General features: G+C 34.5%; 5 protein-coding genes across 11 annotated transcripts; 2 read left to right on the top strand and 3 right to left on the bottom strand.

Moving 5' to 3' along the window:
* Positions 1-209: 209 nt before the first annotated feature.
* Positions 210-2,412, bottom strand: LOC108623060 (deubiquitinase DESI2). 4 transcript variants are annotated; one of them, XM_026811980.1, is made up of 6 exons: positions 2,313-2,372; positions 2,013-2,054; positions 1,284-1,464; positions 1,133-1,205; positions 826-1,061; positions 210-750 (listed from the first exon to the last, which is right to left on the bottom strand). In XM_026811980.1, the coding sequence occupies exons 3-6, from the start codon at positions 1,407-1,409 to the stop codon at positions 565-567; spliced, it is 621 nt and encodes a 206-aa protein (XP_026667781.1). In that variant the 5' UTR covers positions 1,410-1,464; positions 2,013-2,054; positions 2,313-2,372; the 3' UTR covers positions 210-564. The 4 variants fall into 4 exon arrangements, with proteins under 4 accessions (XP_026667781.1, XP_026667780.1, XP_017876820.1 ...); XM_026811979.1 differs by having other exon boundaries at positions 2,013-2,412; XM_018021331.2 differs by having other exon boundaries at positions 1,284-1,393; positions 2,013-2,409.
* A 397-nt stretch (positions 2,413-2,809) lies between these two features.
* On the bottom strand, positions 2,810-4,809 carry NC2alpha (negative cofactor 2 alpha). Its single transcript, XM_018021328.2, has 5 exons — positions 4,641-4,809; positions 4,348-4,420; positions 4,158-4,251; positions 3,921-4,085; positions 2,810-3,862 (listed from the first exon to the last, which is right to left on the bottom strand). Exons 1-5 carry the CDS (start codon positions 4,680-4,682, stop codon positions 3,571-3,573), a joined length of 666 nt encoding a protein of 221 aa, XP_017876817.1. The 5' UTR covers positions 4,683-4,809; the 3' UTR covers positions 2,810-3,570.
* A 335-nt stretch (positions 4,810-5,144) lies between these two features.
* Positions 5,145-8,084, top strand: DNApol-eta (DNA polymerase eta). 2 transcript variants are annotated; one of them, XM_018021326.2, is made up of 6 exons: positions 5,145-5,493; positions 5,582-5,716; positions 5,792-6,000; positions 6,072-6,462; positions 6,534-6,657; positions 6,724-8,084. In XM_018021326.2, exons 1-6 carry the CDS (start codon positions 5,354-5,356, stop codon positions 8,038-8,040), a joined length of 2,316 nt encoding a protein of 771 aa, XP_017876815.1. In that variant the 5' UTR covers positions 5,145-5,353; the 3' UTR covers positions 8,041-8,084. The 2 variants fall into 2 exon arrangements, with proteins under 2 accessions (XP_017876815.1, XP_017876816.1); XM_018021327.2 differs by having other exon boundaries at positions 5,402-5,493; positions 5,593-5,716.
* Positions 8,083-8,623, bottom strand: LOC113464084 (uncharacterized). The gene is made up of 2 exons (XM_026811984.1): positions 8,327-8,623; positions 8,083-8,272 (listed from the first exon to the last, which is right to left on the bottom strand). The coding sequence occupies exons 1-2, from the start codon at positions 8,613-8,615 to the stop codon at positions 8,112-8,114; spliced, it is 450 nt and encodes a 149-aa protein (XP_026667785.1). The 5' UTR covers positions 8,616-8,623; the 3' UTR covers positions 8,083-8,111.
* Positions 8,624-8,723: 100 nt separating this feature from the next.
* Positions 8,724-15,757, top strand: LOC108623056 (uncharacterized). Of its 3 annotated transcripts, XM_018021325.2 has the most exons (10): positions 8,724-9,397; positions 9,471-9,639; positions 9,919-10,721; positions 10,788-11,149; positions 11,219-11,485; positions 11,552-11,899; positions 11,976-12,993; positions 13,068-13,240; positions 13,336-13,384; positions 14,011-14,099. In XM_018021325.2, the coding sequence occupies exons 1-9, from the start codon at positions 8,897-8,899 to the stop codon at positions 13,352-13,354; spliced, it is 3,660 nt and encodes a 1,219-aa protein (XP_017876814.1). In that variant the 5' UTR covers positions 8,724-8,896; the 3' UTR covers positions 13,355-13,384; positions 14,011-14,099. The 3 variants fall into 3 exon arrangements, with proteins under 3 accessions (XP_017876814.1, XP_017876811.1, XP_017876812.1); XM_018021322.2 differs by lacking the exon at positions 13,336-13,384 and having other exon boundaries at positions 8,725-9,397; positions 14,011-15,757; XM_018021323.2 differs by lacking the exon at positions 13,336-13,384 and having other exon boundaries at positions 8,725-9,397; positions 9,489-9,639; positions 14,011-14,116.
* The last annotated feature ends 55 nt before the right edge of the window (positions 15,758-15,812 follow it).

Below are 15,812 nucleotides of genomic sequence, written 5' to 3'. Positions count from 1 at the left end.
AAGCTAACCAGCTTTAACGAACGCATTGAAAATCGAGATTGAATGAATATCGTGAATAATTTAAATATAAATACTAATTCCCGCGAATACAATCGAAAACGGAAATGATTATAGGTAAATAAATCCTTACAAAGATATTTTTTTGTGACCGCTAAATAAATTACATTCCAGTCTCTTCACACCTTTGATTTATACGAAATTATCTTCTATTTTAATTTACGTATTTACTCGTCGATTTTAACTGCGTAATACAATAGAGAACTCACGACATTTTATACTGCCGTCCAAAATTGAGGAAACGACACGTTGCAAGAAAGGCATTTTTCCAGTATGATTAAATCACCAATGGAATTCGGGAGTACAATTTATTTAAATTTGTACCTCGTTTTGACGGTTTTGTTTCTCGGATTCCTCGCGATCCTGGCGATATACGTAGTTTAATGTCATGATAAACTTCCTTTGCGCGTAAACTCTCTAAAAGGTGTATCTCCTACGACAATCTAATCCGTAACTCCGTCCGTATTCACATTCGTACTCTCCCCGTTTCGTCAGATTGGCCGAATGTTACAATGAAGTGTCGGAAGACGTACTTTCTGTTGGTGTACTTTCGTGACTGGCTTGAATCAACGAGTATTGCAGCGCGTCAGGTGTCAACCACTCTTTCGGTAGGCAACGTTGAAGGAATGGTACACAAGAACTGAAATACGCGAGGCGATTTACCCACCCTGGGATTTCTTGACCACATAAAATCTGTAATATAAGTCCTGTTAAAAATATACATCATACGATGTAGAACGGTAATGTGTATATATTTAGAGTACATACCATGGTAAGTTGACTACTAAAATGGTTGCAATTCTTGTTCATTAAATGGTAACGATCGCCCCTAAAATCTTTTCCTAATTCGGCAACAATTCTGCATACATCTTCTTCCGTGAAATCTGTATATCCAATGTGTACTGATTGCCTATACCTAAACTGCTCCCCTAACTCCTCGGCAACTCTTGGTGTTATCTCAAAAATTCCAGAGATCGGTTTTGAATGCCCTCCATACGCGTATTCTATGAAAGAATAATATCATTTATTGATGATCCTTTTTAAAGCAATTTGTAACAATTTTTTACGATCGTACCTGTTCCATAAATTTCAACTCCTGAATGAAATACACCCAATCCAATCGGTGTAGTGTACTCATTTATCCAATACTGGAACAAATAAGTGTCTTATTTAAAAGGTACATGAACAAGAACGGAGAAAGAAAGGAGAGAAATCAGTATTCTTACCATATCGTAAACATTAAGAATTATTGGCTCTCTGGCCATTTTTGGTAACAATTCTTCGTTGTCCTGCGAATGGCCCAGGCAACTGGGGAAGGATAGATTGCAGCTGAGACCTGATGAAAACATCATACAGATACCTGTACTTGAAGAGGCGAACAGCGGCACTACCTATGTTCCAACGCACCTAATAAGCAAATACGTATGCTATATACTCGAGTCTACACTAAGCAAGTAGCTACAAAAATAAAACAAAAAAAAATAGTCACTGCTTAACTTTGCATCTGATTATTTCGGTTATTCATATTACACAAACGAGGTACATTAAGTGTCAGAGCGTATTGAACCAGGGATTAAAAAATTACATGTTAACGATTGATAATTGCATGCTGTTTATTTCAAATCATATTAGAACAACACGTAGCAACGGAAGTTTTCTAATAACAACACAGCAATTCGTAAAAATTTGATGCTATCGTAGTCGACAAACAATAAGGCAAAGGGTTAAAGTACTTGTAAATAATACTATGAATCAAGCTGATTGGATTCTGTAAATGCAGGCAAAACTGAAATGCATGGTACTCGAGATACTGGAAAATATTTATTCGAAACGTTATGGGACAATGAGTAAGGAGCAAAGAACGAATACACTTCACAATAAAAGAAAAAATGTGTGACATGAATCATCAGGTCAAAGGTTCTGCTAAATAGGAAAAATATTAATTATTTTATTACCTAAGGGATTCAGATTTCAGCACAACCACATTTCTCCGAAGTCTGTCGTAAAAAAGCACGATAGCTGATCAAACTTCAAATTTTTGTGGAAAGATTGTTGATATTAAACAATGCATGTAGGCATTATATAGATCTCACTCGAGTGGTTCACGGAACTTGTTTCAATTTATTACTTTTGAATTCCTCGTCAAACTCTCATGAATAATTATAATAATTATGAACTTAACGTTCGGAATTGATGAAAATTACTTGCAAATAATATACTGCATACATTGTGTGAGTAAGAATGTATCTTCTCACTTGAAGTGTGCTAAATGATGGACGAAAAGCTTTTCCGAGCTCGAGCTTTCAACCAGAGACAACCAACCAAAGATGAGGAGGGAGATTCTCTATATGAGCCGTGATTTTTGATTGTCATAAGCTACTGCCTCTGACGGCGAGAGTCCAAACCGTACTCGTATTTTGTGGGGAGTAATGGTATGTAAATGGGGTGAGAATGAGAATGAGAACGTATGTGCATACTTTTTGATCAAGATAATGCGGAAATCTCTCTCTCACTACCATTACTCCCCTCGAAATATGGGTACGGTACGGACGTACAGCGTTAGAGGTGATAACTAATGAGTAAAAAATCGGCTCCTCATGATGGGCTCATAGACCTAAAGGACGCATTATAGCGGTAATGCCGAAATACGTAACGGGGTGGCGAGGGTGCAACAATCATGCAAAATCATGCAATCAGGTCCATGTAGATCAGGACATGCCCAACGGAAACGAGAAATGGAAAGAATACGTAGGACTGTCAAAATAGTATAATGTATTTCTTATAAACAATTTTTACAATTATTTATCATAATGTACTAAGAAAATATTATGTGCATTATTTATATACACATGTCAAAGCATTAAACGTAATTTTAAATAAACATTAATTATTCTTTATAAAAGTCGTTCGCAATTAAAGATATCTTAATCGTAGAGCTCACTGCTTGTTGACATTGCGTGAATATTAATATATGTAAGTTGCAAAAATATTTGTTTATTACAAAACATAATCTAAACTACGTCATCCTTAATAGTTAAAACGTCAATATGCAATGTACAATCATAAATATAGTAAACTCTAGGTAAATACATCGCTTATAAATTAAAATCGTATCTTACGATTTGAAGCACACAACAATTCCGTGGATCCTCATATTCACATTTATTTTAAATCGTGAATATAGATCGATCCAATAAGAAGAGAACAAATATGTGTGCCTTTGAGTACAGCAATACGAAGTACTTTTAAGTATCAAACATAATTCTTTAACCAGCCTGAAAAAACCTGTACTGCGACACTACAAATATAAAAATATAAAAACAATTCATAATAGCCGAGACATAAGTAACTAAATTATCCAAGTAATCGTAAATTGCTCGTAGTAACAGACAACTACGTTTGATATATCAAACAGTCTGAACAGAAACTTTGTGACAACATTTTAGTTTAAACACTTGTACTACTGTTTTACATATAAATTCGTACGTCTAAATATTAGTCGACGAAAACTAACTATGTATCATAATCTTCGTCTAGATTGGCAGTATGAGCAAAATTTGACGTTGGTTGATTGTTCGTATTTACACCCGGCGTATTTGTACTCAAGTTCATAGGATTAACTTCCGTATAAAAGTTTGGTTGACTAATTTGAAATGATGGTGGCACAGAAATTTGAAACTTTGGAACCTGAGGCACCGTCGTCATTTCATTAACAGCGGTTGAATTACATATTCCTGCTCCACCATTGTCTTTTACACTTTCCTCTTTTACATTCACCTCGTTCATCGTTTGTTGTTTTGGAATTCTGTAACATATAACATAATCAAGATTCTCAAATACAGAATAACACATTTAATACTTACTCTGATGGATAACGCATTATAGATACGTTTGGGATATTTGTATTTATTGGAGCAGGTGTCAATGGTGGCGTAGGTACATCCTCATCAGGACCTGACACATCTGGTAGAGATTTGACTAAATCTTTCAGAAAGTCAAACCGACTTTCTGACAAAATACACTGCTTCCTAAATAGAAATATATGATCCAATAAAGTATGTCAAAACCTAATATATAAACATGCTTGAGAACTGACTTACATATGAGATGGACTCAGTGTCTTGGCATTTTTGGCACATGTTATTTCCATTGCTTTCGTAAGTAAGGAATGTACAAACAGCTCTAATGTTCTAGGTATACAAACAGTTAAGGAACGTAATTCGATATTTATGAAATAGATAAATAAGATTTAAAAAATAATATCATCATGCTGTCATTTGAAAAGGATATAAATTATAATCGGCACCGCTTGTGCAACTTTCCCAACTTCTTCGTCGGTTTGCATAATCTTTTTTATTCTGCCCTAAACGTATTGAAAATAAGAATAGGTTACAGATGTACATAATAACTGAATAAATTGTGTACAATTATTTTCGTCGATTTCATGTTTCATTGCGACTTAAGAATGATTAAATTTCATCATTTTCGTAAAGATTACGAGGGTGTACAATACAGCTAATGTTTAGTATTTTTCAATTGAGAAATCTTTGCGAACTGTACAAGAGTATTTTAATAATACTCACTGCTGGAAAACGTGCATTATATTTTTTCTTTTTACTTGGCATTGTCACAGAGCTGTTGCTGCTCGATAGCACGTAAGGGTAGCGTGTAAATAAAACAATGAATATCTATAACTTTGCGAAGAAACGCGTATTTGCAGCAATTGTCGCGTTCCGAAACTTGACAGGCATCTGTAATCGGAATTTTCAATAATTCTTCATATGTTACACATGTCTATATGTGTATTTTATGTTCGTAAATGTAATGCTTGATGCATGCAACATAATAAATTTTGGTTGCACTAGCGCCTGAAAAGACTAGAAAAATATGTAATTCCAAATTGTCATCAACAAGTATTAATTATAGAATAAGCCATACAATTATAATTTGATCGAATTAACGTTTTGTCTGACTAGTAATAAATAGTGATTGAAGACGGTTGCAAATTATAGCCAATTTTTACGATAGAGGATAAGTTTAGGAACACAATCTAGTTATAATGTAATATAAGTTGAGTGGTTTAAATTACTTATTAATTCGTATTTTACAGTTATTATCGTTCCCATGTACTTAATTATGTACAATGGATATTACAAATTTCATTACGTTTTATTCATAAATCGTAAGATGTCTGACAAATCGTTTATCGATGAAGGAGTAAACTGTGAATTAAAGTGTTTTTAATTGATTAACCCTCTTATACTATCACACCTTTTACTTTAACAAGATTTTGGAAATGACTGCGTCAAATAATAACAGAATAGTGGTTCTAATCGACATGGATTGCTTCTTTTGCCAAGTCGAAACAAAACTTAAACCAGAATATGCTGGCAAACCACTTGCTGTTGTGCAATACAATCAATGGCAATTAGGAGGGTAAGCTAATGCATTTGATACAAATCACAATCATATATGTAATTCTAAATTCATATACCAATTAAAGTTGACAAAAATCTTTTAATAGAATCATTGCAGTCAACTACGAAGCAAGAGAATACGGTGTTACGAGGCACATGAGAGGTGAAGAAGCAAAGAAAAAATGCCCAGATCTTCTTCTAGCTAGCGTGCCTTGCCTTCGTGGAAAAGCTGATACATCAAGGTACATTAAAATGATCAATGAATAAATCATTTCGAGCGTTGAATAATTTTAAAGAAATTATAAACGCCCATGCAGGTATAGAAGTGCAGGTCGTGATGTTATTGAGGTGATAAGGAAACATTGTAATATAATAGAACGCGCTAGTGTGGATGAAGCATATTTAGATATTACTGACATAGTTGAGAAAAGAATGTCTGCAAATCTCATTTCCTCTGGATGTTTATTAACGCAGTTGTCCAACACATTTATTGTTGGATATTCCGAAATTGGAAGTAATGACGAAGGTAAAGAACTCAATTATGAACTCTTACATTTGCAAATAAATTTATTACATAAGAAAGTTGTATGTCTTTAGAAGAAAGAAGCAAAGGCACAAGGACGTGGATAAAAAACATATTCGAAGAATTGCAAGATGTTCAAGTTCAGAAACTTGCCGTAGCAGGGCTAATAGTTGAGGAGATAAGGGCTGACATATTCGATAAAACAGGATTTAGATGCTCCGCTGGCATTTCACAGAATAAGATATTGGCCAAATTGGCATGCGGATTACATAAACCAAACAGACAAACTATATTACCTCCGAACGAAGTATCAATATTGTATTCGTCGTTACCTGTGAAGAAAGTCAGGAATCTCGGAGGAAAGTTTGGTGATATTGTTGTTGAATCTCTCAATTGTAATGTTATGGGTGACTTATTGCAATACTCATTGCAATATTTGCAAAAACGTTTTGACGAAAAAACGGGGTACGTTGAAAGTTCCCATAATTTATAAGAAGACATTACTTTAAGAAATTAAATCACGTTGAAATTTTTAGATTATGGTTGTATAATATTGCTCGTGGAATAGATAACGAGCCCGTTACTACGCGACTTGTGTCAAAATCAATTGGAGCGTGTAAAAAGTTCCCTGGAAGACAAGCTATTACTTCATCAGACGTGGTAAAATGACAGTAATCTTTGCTTAAATAATAATTGTAGCAATGTATAAAATAATCTTTTTTATAGTTAAGACATTGGGCTGGTGAGTTGTCGGCAGAAGTTTGCGAACGTCTTGAAAAGGATCGTACGGAAAATGAACGTCGCGCAACCTTAGTAGTAGTCTGTTATCATTACTATCAGAATAAGACTACTGTGTCTCAATCACGCTCGTATACTTTAAATTCATATAAACCGGAAATGATGGCAAATCGCTGCGTGGAGATTGTATCTAAATCGACCGACTGTCCTATCGCATATTTGGGCATATCAGCTGGTAAATTTGTCCCAGCCAAAGGTAGCGAAAATTTCAGGAACTTTTTTAAGTCGAACGATGTAGAACATTCGAAGACAGTTACACATACAGTGACGAAGAATCTAGAAAGTACTGAAGTTAATACTGATGATGTAAATAGCGCTTCGACGAGTAAATCAGAGACTGAACAGAATTCTGTAATTAATATGCAGCTAAGTGAACAAGTTCCTAATTCGGAGACAGATTGGTCACCTACTTCCAGGCGATTAAACAAGTTGATCAATTCGATGAACAAACGCAACAAGAGGAAACAATTTGAAAAGATAGTAAATAGTCCTCTGAACGATTCCTTCGAACAAAGTGATTTTAAGGAATCATTTTTTATGAATGCTTTTAACCAGAAAGATGATAAATCAAAAGATACATGGATGAATGATACTGAAGTAATTGAAGTAAATGTCGAAAGCAAGGACTTGAATGAAAACGACATAGAAGACAAAGAATTAGATAGGAATGTAGAAACAAATGACACAAATATTGAAATTGAAGAAAGACCTGCATCTTCAAGTACATGTAACGAAATAATGAATGCGCAGAGTATTGTCAAATTACAAGAGATATTTCCTGATCTCAATAATATTGACCCGAATGTAGTTGCTCTATTGCCTGTAGTTTTGCAAGAGGAAGCAAAATTGTACATGAAGGCACAAAGTAAAAAAGACAATAAGAAAGAAGTGACATTGAGAATGCAGAAGGGAAAGAGTAAACCGAAAACAAGTACTTCGAAAAGAAAGAAGAATAACGATATCTCTAATTTTTTGGTAAAAAGAACTTCGCCTAACTCAGCTGAAGTCCCTTCCAAAAAATGTTTCAAATGTTATCAAATTATACCTGTAGCAAAATATCAAGAACATTGCGATTTTCATGTGGCTGAAAGTTTGCAATGGGAAATGAATTCCATTATACGAACTGATGTAACGAGAAAAGATGATACAAGTAATTCTAGTATAAATTCCTTTAAACGTAGAGCAAGTGAAGATATTTTAAAGTCTACTAAAAGTCACAAGACTGTATCATCGTTTCTCTTATAGCTTGCCTTAAAATGTATGTTTTAAATAAATAATTTTCTACAGTACTTCTAAAATGTTTACTTGTAGGTGAGTTATATACATGTATAATTAATACTTAAAAGTCGATTCGTACTTAAACATTCGACTTTTGCGAATTCTGTTCTCATGTTTTCTTTACACATTTGCATTGACTCTTGAAACGTAGAAATAGTTTTCTTTATCGCTTCATTAGACGTTTTAAGCAATTCAAATGCTATAAAATAGCGAAGTGAATAAATGTTTTAATAGAATATTAAAAATATTTTACCTTGCTGTTTATCAAGTTCTTCTTTTTCGATTACTTCCTTCAATTTACGCACGAGACTCAACAATTTTGACTGTTCCCGAGATAAAGTTGATAACGACGATATTTCACCGAATTTTCGTTCATATCTTTTTATATACTCGTCTAATTTTAAGACTGCCGCTACTTCCAATTTGCATCTATGCGATATGGTCTTTTTACGATTTTCATGCATTATTATTTCGCACACCGTTTCGCATTGACGAGGGAAATTCTCCTCCTGTCTTTTCTTCTTTGTTTCCAATTCATTCATCGTTTAATTGAAATTTATACTTTGGTAACATTTCCCCACACGCATTGGTAATCATGAATGTCAACGGCGTACCGTACGTTGCCGTACGTATAGTGTGTTTAACGCACCTGTGCGGATGTGTCAGAGAAATTTTGTACTATATTGGATTTTATATGACGTTACAGCAAAGCGGGTGAGATGTAATTATAGGAGTGGCTTTTGCGAATTAATTGTAATAGACAGTAGTGTTGTAGTGAACGTGGTCTAATTTTAATTACGGATGTTTAAAATTGGAATGTTCAATGGCTGTGAATATGGAAGTAGAAAAGAGCACATCGAAAGAGATTGACACGCAACTTTCGGTGAATAATTCGACAGAGTTCAATGACGGTATTCGAAAACACAACGAAAATATTGAGGAGATCGAGGATTCATTGTCGTCCCTTAAAAGCATAAGCATCGGCAGCGGGAACCGTGATGACACTATTATATACGCACAGTTCGAGAACTCTCAACAATACGAAGAGAATTCGGAAAACAATCGAGCGTCTGCGAACGAGGAAGAGGAGAAGAGTGACGAAGATAAAGAGAAAGAATCCTTAGAAAGCGAGGAAATGTCAAAGAATGATCGCAAGGCTGAACAACCAGGAATGGCATCGGAGAATTCCACTGATGGTTACCCGTCTCAGGCTCCCTTAGCTTTCACAATTGATTTTGGTACCAAGGAAGTTGACACGACTAAATATCAAAATTTGTTCGAAAGATATAATGCTAGGCATAAAAGAAATTTATCTACATCGAAAGTAAGTATCTGTAGGAACTTTATATATACATAGGACGTAATCTGATATGCAGGGTAACATTGTAAAGATAAAGTTGAAAAACAATTTTCAGGTAGAAGTAAACACAAAACCAAATGTTCCGGTTTCTTCAAGCTTAATGCAGAAGCAAAAAGTTTCTGGTACACATTCGGAAGGCTACTTTAGTAGCGAGGATGATACCAAACGAAAAACAGATCAGTTATCAGAGAAATTAAAACAACTAGGTAATTTTTCTTCATCATCAATTCCTTTTCAAGTATAAATTGTATGCATATAATGGAAGACTATATGTGTGAGGCATGAGTCATGATGGAGTCATCTCCACTATGCTTTTTAATATTCTACTCAAGTATCTTGAATATATTCACAGTATGTAGGTTGCTAGCAGTAATGATTTTGATATGACTGACAGTAAAACATTTATTTGCCAACTGGAAAATTTTAATTAATCTAATTGAACAATTAAAACCTGTCTTTATAGTTGTAATATTTTATGTCTGCAGGTTCAAAATCATTTCTAAAACCATTAAACGTTTTGAAAAAATCTGAGTCTGACGTGAAAGTATCAAATTTTCATACCAAGCAAGATGCGATGAGTAAATCCTTTGAACATTCAAAACAAGCAAGACTTCCATATAAGAATCTCTCTTTAGAACTTGGGTGTACGGAGAAAAATACTCCATCTTGTTGGTCGTCACCGAAATCTTCTACTATAAACGATTTAAGTAAAGTACAACTAAACAATTGTGACGACGATGAAGAAAAGTTATACACGAAGAACATAGATCAAGAAGATGAGTACGAACATTCATCTGACAATGGATCTGAAAAAGTGTCTAATATCAATTACGTTCGAAGTAAATCCACGCATACGAAAGAACGCAACTTGTCTAGCGTCAGTTATACGATGGAACTAAATCCAAATGAATCGGGTGAAACAAATATAGAAGTTTTTAATGTCAGCAACGTCGATACAGAATCGGACGGTGCGGTTAGCGAAGCAGGAACCTATACTATTCACAAAGATTACACTGACGAAGAGAAAGCAAGAATGGACATCGACAAAATATTTAGCGTGGGCGTTTTAACCGAAGAAGATAGTAGCGAAGCATGTATTCATAGTTTTAAGATGTGCACTTCAAGGGATAATAGCACATGGATATCAGAATGGGCCTCTCAGATCGTGGAACATAATTCTCTTCCGCCAGCGATCGGTGGGCCAACCGGTCGTACTCCTCCATTGAGTCCTTCCAAAATACCGTCTCCGATTCACAGCAAATCGCAAAGACTAGCTCGCAATCGTAATGTACGATACATTTATCATATATAGTACATAGTTAACATGCATGTATGTAACGATAAATATTTTTAGGAGTACGAGAGCAAAATCGTAGATACAGAATCGTATATACGGATAAAAGAAAGAATCGGTTTAATTACGAACCAAGACATGAACATTGATTCTGGTGGAGAGTCAGATGACGATACTAGTAATAGTTACAACACGCCTCCGCAAAGTTCGCAAAGAACACCGGTCCATAGTGCTTTGGCAAGAAGAGGAAGTTTATCGGAATCCCTTTTTAGGAGAGCTAACAGCAACGAGAACAGAAGGAGTATTCGAAAATATTTAAGTTCAAATAAATCAAAGACTGAGGATGCAAATGCAGAATTAAGTAGTCCGTCCAAAGATTTTACTTCCCTTCATTTAGGAAAACGAAGTAGTTCCTTGGACAGGTAAATAGATCACTTCTACGTACAAAAATGTAAATTGCACAATTGTCGTAATTTGATTGTTTAATGTAGGAGAAACTATATACCTGACGTGGCAGAAGGTAATACGTCCAGGAGAAGTAATTCTAAATATTGCCAAGACGATGAAGTCAGATATCCCAATAGTCCAGTTTTAAGTCGTTTAAGACCATCCACACCAAAATTAACAACCAGTCCAATCGTAACTCGTAAGACGGTCAGCCAAATCGTTAATTCACCGGTGTTGGAAAGAACTAAACGTTTGGCCAAGTGTTCTCCGCAAGCCAAAAATATTGGCTATTTTACTTGCGTCGAAAACAGGTATAAATAATTAATTAAATTATTAGTGAATCCTTTATTTAATATAAAGAATTCTTTTTTTCATAGCCCGTACATGTTAAGGAAATCTAATAGCACTGCAAGTTACCATGAAGGAAGTGTTGGTCTTAGTACGACGGCGGATAGTGTCCTTCAAAATAGTCCGAATATTAAGCCTAATTTAACCATCCAAAGATCATGTAGTAATGCAAACATTAGAAGTGTAAAACCGCAAAGCCATTCATCGCGACGTAGTAGTTTCAATAGCAGCGATATCGATAGAGCATCGTCTAGGGAAAGGTATCTCGCCGTTTCTGATAGCAGCAGTGAAACTGGTGAACAGCAAGCAAAATGCTCACTAGGTTCAGCTTCTTCCGGGATTAAATTAAATCGAGCCTTTAGTATAAGGAGGGCTAGGTACGTAAAATATATTCAGTGCAACTAATAAGCTTGAATAACCAATGCACGATTCATTGTTTTATGTATCGTATAGATTGAATTGTGAATCTGACACGACTCCGAATACGACACCTGAAGAAAGACGAAGAAGGGCACAAAGTGAAGTAAAGTCGGTACCTTCAAACAAGCAACAAACCTATCACCGATCTCGGGCCGGTAACGTGAATGCACATAGTAAAGAAACGACGAAAAAACTGGAGCCTGCGAAACAAAGAGCTGTATCAATATCAAGAACTGATAGTACAAGGTTTAGTATGAGAGCTCCGAAGTCAACTCATCATGCACCTGTCGTACAACGACCTGCGCAAAAAGTAATTAAAGATCAAAAAAACTCTGGTAGAAGCAATTCAACGTTAACGTCGAAAGAAGTAGAATTCCAAAATTGGAAGAGAAGGAAAAGTTATGATCCGATGAAAGCAGCTGCCGAAGGTAGAAAGAAATTGATAGACAATTCGAAAAAACATCACAGTACAGAAGATAGTGGAGGGAATCATGACAATTCTGTATTACGCTCAGCAAGTTTTCATGGGACGGGTGGGACTCTTTCGCTAGCGAACGAGTGGTCTGACAACGAATTAAATATTGCTCAGAACGACAATCAAATACCTCCACCGTGCAGTCCGCAATTGGAAAGCGACAGTGACATGGAAACATCGTATTATTTGCAAACAACTCAAAACGTAGTATCGGCTATATCGGCTCGTATAACAGTGTGTCGATCGCCCTTAGTAGACTCAGATAATGATAGCGACGAAGATACTAGTCATAGCTTACATAAAAATATGTCGAAATCAATTCGTCAACCTAGCGATACGGAAAGTAGCGACGATCGTCATCCTAACGCTCAGAGTGCTATATCGAACACCAAGTATAATCGAGCCTTCAGCTTACGCAGAGCAAGATTGGATTCGCAACCAACGAAACTACCGACGAACGTAAATAAGAATAAACCAATTACACAGAGTACTAGGAAATCTGAATCTGCCACAAGCATTAGTAGAACGGATTCCGGTCGTTTCAGCATGAGATCAAATAAAACCACAAATACTGCTGTACGTATTTGTTTTTGAGAACTTTATTTATGTACTTGGAGAAACCATACTTTTATAAACATTTCATGCGACAGACATCTAAGGCAAAATCAAAAGAAACGAAGAAACCTGCAGCGCCAAATACAAGGGAGGTTGAAATGCAGAATTGGAAGAGGCGCAAGAGTTACGATCCGATGAAGGCAGCAATGGAAGGGAGGAGAAAGGCAGGTTTGGCTAAGAAAAGCACGAACCCCAATTTTTCTCCGAGGTAGGTCAATTACGTTCACTGAATTAAACAAAATAAGTGAAAACATTATTATTTCTCGGTTAATATAAAAAGTAATTATTTCGATATGTTGTTAGGACTGATAGCGATCGATAATCTAATGATAGCGACCATCGATACAAGCAAGTACGAAAATGACTTGTTTGATTTTGCGGTTTAGATATTTTGAGCAAATGTAATCTTAAATGTCGTATTTTTTAATAGCCTCTTCAAATACCATATTGCGATAATGCTGCTTGTTCGTATTGTTTGTTGTTCACATTAATTCATCGTCAATGCACTATTAATATGTGAATATTGTGGATACCCATAGTTTCACATAATAAAATCATGTGTCACCTTCCTTACACATGAAAGTAATGAGAATCCATATCATTCATTATTACTTCATAGCATAAGTTCATGAAATTCATGACATAGCGCTATCAGCTACGAAAACTGGTTGCTTATTTTCGTGAAAATGTCATTATATAGCTAGATAATCAGTGCCTTATTTTCATCTGCATGATTTAAAAAAGAAAAGAAACATACTGACAATGAGATATTTTTTACCTTCGCACAATTTTTTCGAACTAGCTCCGAAATTTGCGAGATAAAAGCTAATGTAATTTATGAAACAATTTTTATAGGCAATGGTACAGATATTTATACAGAATTGCAATTTTTTGTGCAAATTTGAGTTAAAGTCTTGTATAAAGTTCTATTCTTTCATTACATATAATAAAACAGAAAAACGTTTACTTTGCTTTTAGCAATGTCGCGAGATCTCGTAGTTTTCATGGCTCATCAGGATTCGGAGTTAGTGATTGGAGCGACGAAGAGTTGGCTATATCTGCAGACGAAGCTGCAGTATACTAGAGGTGAAATTATTACCAATATAAATAAATTTAATTAACGGAACTTGATTGCGTCAATGTACATAAAGACTAAGGATGTCAGTCCCCACAGAATTGCTCTATAAATAGTTCTACACCTTTACAGTTATATTGAATGAACGAGAATGTTAAACAAATCTTTTCTATATTAAAAGATTCTATTTTTTGCAACTTTTAACATTAAGAATCTATAGACATACAGCTACCAGCATTATTCTAAGTTGAAATATTAATGTTCAACGAAATTGGTACATTCTAATAGTTTAGTTTTTATTTCATTGTAATGTAAACTTCAATTTAGCATATTGTTGCATTTAAAAAAAATTCCAAGGAAGTAAAATAGCGAATGTGTTGAGATCTTCCTGGATTTGTAACAAGGAAGTTATAGTTCTACTTATAGGGCCTAATAATTGCGAATACTAAACGGAATGAATCGTGTACATAATTGGCTTGATCGTAATTGGACCAATCATGTAATGGTGTAATATCTTCATATCATAATACTCAAAATATTCTTTTTCGTATCCTTTTAATCGTACTGAATGCTCTCTAATTTATTTCAACTTCGAAATCGGTAAAAAATAATCATTATAATTATATATTAGTACAATCGATCAATATCATTATCAATTTAGGCAAATTATGAATTTTTCAAAAGGGGAGTTATACACCTTTTCATATATTATCAGTTAATATATGAGCTCTCTATATCTCAACATAGATATCAATGTATACAAAGAAATAATGCTACTTGCTCTGAAACCGTGCAATGAACTATTGTAATTATACTTTTTACACTTAATAATTTACTGATTAATGTGATCATACTATGCTTTAAGATGATAGTACGTATCATAGTATTATATTTTATCGTTGACCAGTTTAATTGTACATTCTTCCGTTAATTATGTACATATTAGAAAAATGTTTAAATGGATTATTGAGATGGATCTACCTTGCTTAATAAATTAATGCGGCCATTGCATTGATATATTGATCTGTATAATCTAGAAAGGATTAAGCTTAGTGTGTAACGATAACTTTGTCTAAGAAACGATGTACTTGTTCAGAAATTTATATTCTTCGATCGCGTATTTTGTTGTTTATTTGATCACTTCAAATTTTATCATATTCGAACGCATTGATTTTCGTATAAACATTTGTTCACGTTCTATTTTTCAGTATGTAATTTTCGTGAACAAATGTTGATCATGTTATTCAAGTCACTACATAATAAATTATCGAGAAACATGATTACTATTGTTATATTGTCAAAATACACTTTGATTATAGTACATTTTATTCCAATAACTTTAAGGAGGTGCTAATTGTATAAATTCCGTTTTAATCAATCAAGAACCTACCTATTTATTCGATCGTGAAATGTTAATTAATAATGGAAATAAATATACCATACCTGTAATTATAACGTAACGGCGCTAAAAATGTTCATAGTATCAACTCTTCCGCAAATGATGCGAACGTTTAATTGTATCATCGATGATGAGTAATGCACTATACATACATTTTTAATATGTTACAATTTACATCTGTAAATCTTAGTTTAGTATGGATTTTCTTTCGTGTTCTCTTTTTTTGAATAAATATGGGCTTCCATAGTGAAGATCATTAGAATTTCAGAATTGTAAAATCAAATTCCCGTCAAATGTCACCTGTGT

Source organism: Ceratina calcarata, unplaced genomic scaffold, assembly GCF_001652005.2.
Source record: "Ceratina calcarata isolate Rehan_Ccalc_2016 unplaced genomic scaffold, ASM165200v1 scaffold250.2, whole genome shotgun sequence".
Taxonomy (NCBI): domain Eukaryota; kingdom Metazoa; phylum Arthropoda; class Insecta; order Hymenoptera; family Apidae; genus Ceratina; species Ceratina calcarata.
Note: the sequence above shows the minus strand (reverse complement) of the source record. Positions and strands in the feature narration are given on the sequence as shown.